Source organism: Arachis ipaensis, chromosome B06, assembly GCF_000816755.2.
Source record: "Arachis ipaensis cultivar K30076 chromosome B06, Araip1.1, whole genome shotgun sequence".
NCBI lineage: Eukaryota > Viridiplantae > Streptophyta > Magnoliopsida > Fabales > Fabaceae > Arachis > Arachis ipaensis.
Genome location: NC_029790.2, coordinates 112227797 through 112231971, shown reverse-complemented (window position 1 = coordinate 112231971; position 4175 = coordinate 112227797). Strand labels below are relative to the sequence as shown.

The window sequence follows — 4175 nt, the reverse complement described above, 5'->3', positions numbered from 1 at the left end:
TCCCAAGCAACCCATACTCATGGGTACATACTCTCCATCCACTATTCTCAACCCCAACCAGAAATGCAACAACATCCAAACACGCACGTCCTTAACAACAATAACCGTTTGTGAAATTTTGATATTATGATTTATATTTAATTTAATGAAATAAAACGACATGTAAAACTGAACTACACAATTTTTTTTCTTTACTTCTGTTACTTCATTTTTTTTAATTTTTACTTTGTTTTGTTATAAATTTCGTTTGTATTGATAGTGCAAAAGAATATCAACTAAAAGAAGAAGATTGTACCTGAAAAAATATTTATACAAGAAGAAGTTATGGAATATGAGTCCAAGTATAGATAAGGGAAACCATTCCTTGATAAATCATATATATATGATTTCATGAAAATGTGGGATGAGAATTCTAATTCACCATTTCACCCATCACATGAAAAAGCAATTTAAAAAGGAAAACTTTGTGATTGGAACTCTTATTGAAAGCAGCAGCAACAACAGCACCATGAATTGATGATGTCAAGCTTCCCAACCCCTAAGGACAGTGGCCCTTGCAACACGGTTAACTGCAAGAGTGAAGGCTCCCATTCGAAGATCGCATTCATGAGTCTTGCACATTTCTTTCACATCTTTGAACCCTCTTGTCATGTACTTCTTTAGCTCATTGTTCACTTTCTCTTCATCCCACATGAACCCTTGGATGTTCTGTGTATGGAAAGAAACAAACATTCCAAGGATTATATATAGTATACTATAATGCTTCTACATACTATGAGTAATATACCAAATCAGTCCCCAAAGAATTTTTAGTCGGACAATTTAATTCTCAACAAATTTTAATTACCAAATCAGTCCTTAATCTTTTATTTTGTTAAACATATCAATCCTCACGTCAAATTTGGTAAAAAGTTAGACAAATCAATTCTTGTCGTTATTTGGTAAAGAATATCAGTCCCTAATAGTTTTAAAATTCTCAAAAACCAGTCCCTCCATATAGTTGAACAATCTGGGAACTGATATGTCTAACGAAATAAAATTTTGGGGACTAATTGGGTGATTAAAAATTATTGAAGACTTTTGTACGATTAAATATTTTTTAGGAACTAATTTGAAATATTACTCTTATACAATTTCATTATGTCTGATTATTTTACCTGAACCCACTCAAAGTAACTAACTGTAACACCTCCTGAATTTGCATATATGTCTGGAAGGATCACAACTCCTTTCTTCTTCAGAATCTGCAAATTACCATGGCAGTTATCAATATTGCATTTCTTGGTTATTTTTATTTCATTCTTTCCATTTTCTGGAAAAATAGAAGTGAAAAGGGAGAAAGCTAACCTCATCAGCCTCTGGGTCAGTGGGGTGATTGGCTGCTTCAATAATAAATTTGGCTTTGATTTCATTTGCATTTTCCCTTCAACCAAATAAAAGCGAAAAATAAATAAATAAGAGAATTAGATAGACCTACCCCAGATTCTGATTCATGTTTAGTACATTCATTTAGAAGGCCACGAGACAGGTGGTGATAAACTCATGCAATAAATAATTTGCTAGCATTTGAAATGAAGGTACTAAACTCACAAAGGAAAATGAATGAATCAGGTTTAATTTGCTTCAAGATGTTCAATAGTAATAATGCATTATCCCGTCTTAAGAGTTTGAAGTGGCTCATGCTTTGTATGACAAAAATGTCTAGTTTTTGTCGCATTTTCAAATCATTCAATAACTTATTTGTTGTTTGTATCTTTTAACGGTTATTTTTGCCCGCGGCATAAACTTTCGGATACCATTTTGGTAGTTTACCTGCAAACATAGATATCATTTATGTATTGTGTGGAGAAAAGTACCTATTAATGACACCCCCAAGAGCTGCTGGAAGCAGAACATCACAGTCTTCAACTAATATTGACTTAGGATCAATGGAATCACCACCATGGAATCCTTTAACTCCTTTATGCTCTTTGGAATGCTTGAGTAAGCTTGGGATATCAAGGCCATTGTTGTTCTTTATGGCTCCAGTTACATCACTCACAGCAATAACCTTTCCACCTCTCTCGCTAATTAATTGGGCAGCCCAAGATCCCACATTTCCGAAACCCTGATCACATACAAAGATGATATAAATGATGTTATGAATCAATCTCAAATTCATTAAAATACTACGTGCATCAACTTTGAAGTAAATTTACGCTTTTGCTATCAACAAAGCTAATTTTGCATTCTTTTCTTATATATAAGCTTTGGTGCAACAATCCAAAGCCTCATTTGTTGTTGTTACCACCATAATGTAGAAATAGAATGCATGTTAATTTCACAAACATAAGGATCAATTGGAGCAAAAAGTAAGGTACAAAAACTAATTACCTGTATGACAAACCGATGTCCAGATACATTCTTCCCATACTCATTAAGCACAGCCTCTGTTGCATAGAGGACTCCTCTTCCTGTGGCTGCTTCTCTGCCTAGAGATCCACCAAGATCCTAGTTTGAAAAGAAAAGGGAGTTAATTATTAAGCATTTTTTGGTGCCAGATCAATGCTAATTCAAATTATATGACAAACATCAAAAGTTGCTTACTATCGGTTTTCCAGTCACAACTGCAGGAGAATAACCATGAAATTTCGAATACTCATCTAGTATCCATGCCATTGTCTGCATATAAAATAACCAAACAGAAAGATAATATAGTACAAAATTGTAATGGGGGCATCTTTTATTTATTTGTTTATTGCATATCTATTAGTGTGTCTTTAAGTCAGCTATACATTATACAATTATAGTTACTGCTTAAGTGTCATTTTGACATTTTTATTGAACCATTTATAAATCATTGAATCAAATACCATTTGTATCATGATGCATTTATTTATAAATATACTAGAAAAAGGTCAAAAGGACAAATTATTTTGAATAGTACGTATAACATAAGTCATGTATTGATTGTTAGCAAAAGTATGATCTTGGTAATTTTATAAACAACTGCAGATTCACTGCTAAATCTTTGCACATACCTGTGGTCCTGTTCCCATATCGGGTGCAGGCACATCAGTATGAGTTCCAATCAAATCATGGATTTTCTGTGTGAAAACTCTAGTTAGCCTTTCTAACTCAGAAACACTTAGTTCTGATGGGTTACACCCTATTCCTCCTTTGGCGCCACCATATGGTATATTTGCTACCGCAGTTTTCCATGTCATTAGTTGTGCTAAAGCATTCACTTCATCTGGATCAACCTGTTTAATCCAATGTAAAACATAATTAAGGTTGAGAACTGAGAAATAGCCACTATAGGAAAGAATGAAACATAATTTGAATGGAAAATTTGTAACAAACAGTTAATCATAATTCTTTTCCCTTCAATCAAACACATCCTAAGTTAGAAAATAGAATAATAACCTCAGGATGGTATCTGATTCCTCCTTTCATAGGGCCTCTAGCATTGTCATGTTGAACCCTGAACCCAACATATGATGCTAATGTGCCATCATCTTTAGGTATGGTGCATTCAACCTGCATTGTATGGATCATGATTTTTTATTTTATTTTTTATGAACTATATGAAACAGAAGATGTGAAAACAACAAGAGTTAGAACCAATTTGCCAGAACAAACACATACAGAGAAAACCAAAGTAACTTTTCACTTACCTTGATTTCCCTGAATGGAATCAATAAACTTTTCTCAAGCTTTGAGTCCAATCCAAGAAGCCTAGAGGCCAACTTAAAGTTCCTGTTGGTAGCTACTAATGCATTCATTGTTCTTCTCCTTTTGAAACTCTATGCACTAACTCTGACACAATAATATTCAAAATCCTTTCAGCAAGAGAGATTTTCAAGCACAGAAAAGAGATCTTGCGCTGTTACTGTAATATTGATTGGCACCAAACAAATGATGTGGAATATGAAACCAGATCCATAGGATGTATTTATAGCAGAAGGTAATACATTAGAGCAAGGTGGAGTCAATGTCAACAATATAAACTAGTAAAGTATTCTAATATCCGACAAAAGAAATTGGATAAGTGCCAGCAACGTTAATAAATGATAACAATACCATGTGGATCAATATCAGCATTTAATCATGTGAGAGAATTATAAATGATAATAATAACAATAATAGAAAGAAATATATGATATCATCTGTCTTGCAACGACTAAATATGTTTT

At 33.4% G+C, this 4175-nt stretch overlaps 1 protein-coding gene across 6 annotated transcripts in view; it reads right to left on the bottom strand.

Moving 5' to 3' along the window:
- LOC107604961 (glutamate dehydrogenase 1) overlaps window positions 272-4175 on the bottom strand; it is a 6773-nt gene continuing 2869 nt past the window's right edge. For 4 of the 6 annotated variants that reach the window (XM_016306681.2, XM_016306682.2, XM_016306685.2 and 1 more), the window contains exons 2-10: window positions 3657-3798; window positions 3406-3519; window positions 3021-3242; window positions 2587-2661; window positions 2374-2490; window positions 1857-2107; window positions 1348-1423; window positions 1158-1244; window positions 272-708 (exon numbers count right to left, since the gene is read on the bottom strand). In XM_016306681.2, coding sequence (XP_016162167.1) covers window positions 523-708; window positions 1158-1244; window positions 1348-1423; window positions 1857-2107; window positions 2374-2490; window positions 2587-2661; window positions 3021-3242; window positions 3406-3519; window positions 3657-3764 — 1236 coding nt within the window. In that variant the 5' untranslated portion in view covers window positions 3765-3798 and the 3' untranslated portion in view covers window positions 272-522. Of the gene's footprint in view, window positions 709-1148; window positions 1245-1347; window positions 1424-1856; window positions 2108-2373; window positions 2491-2586; window positions 2662-3020; window positions 3243-3405; window positions 3520-3656; window positions 4015-4175 lie in introns of those variants that run through there. The other 2 variants (XM_016306683.2, XM_021104804.1) reach the window with 2 other exon arrangements.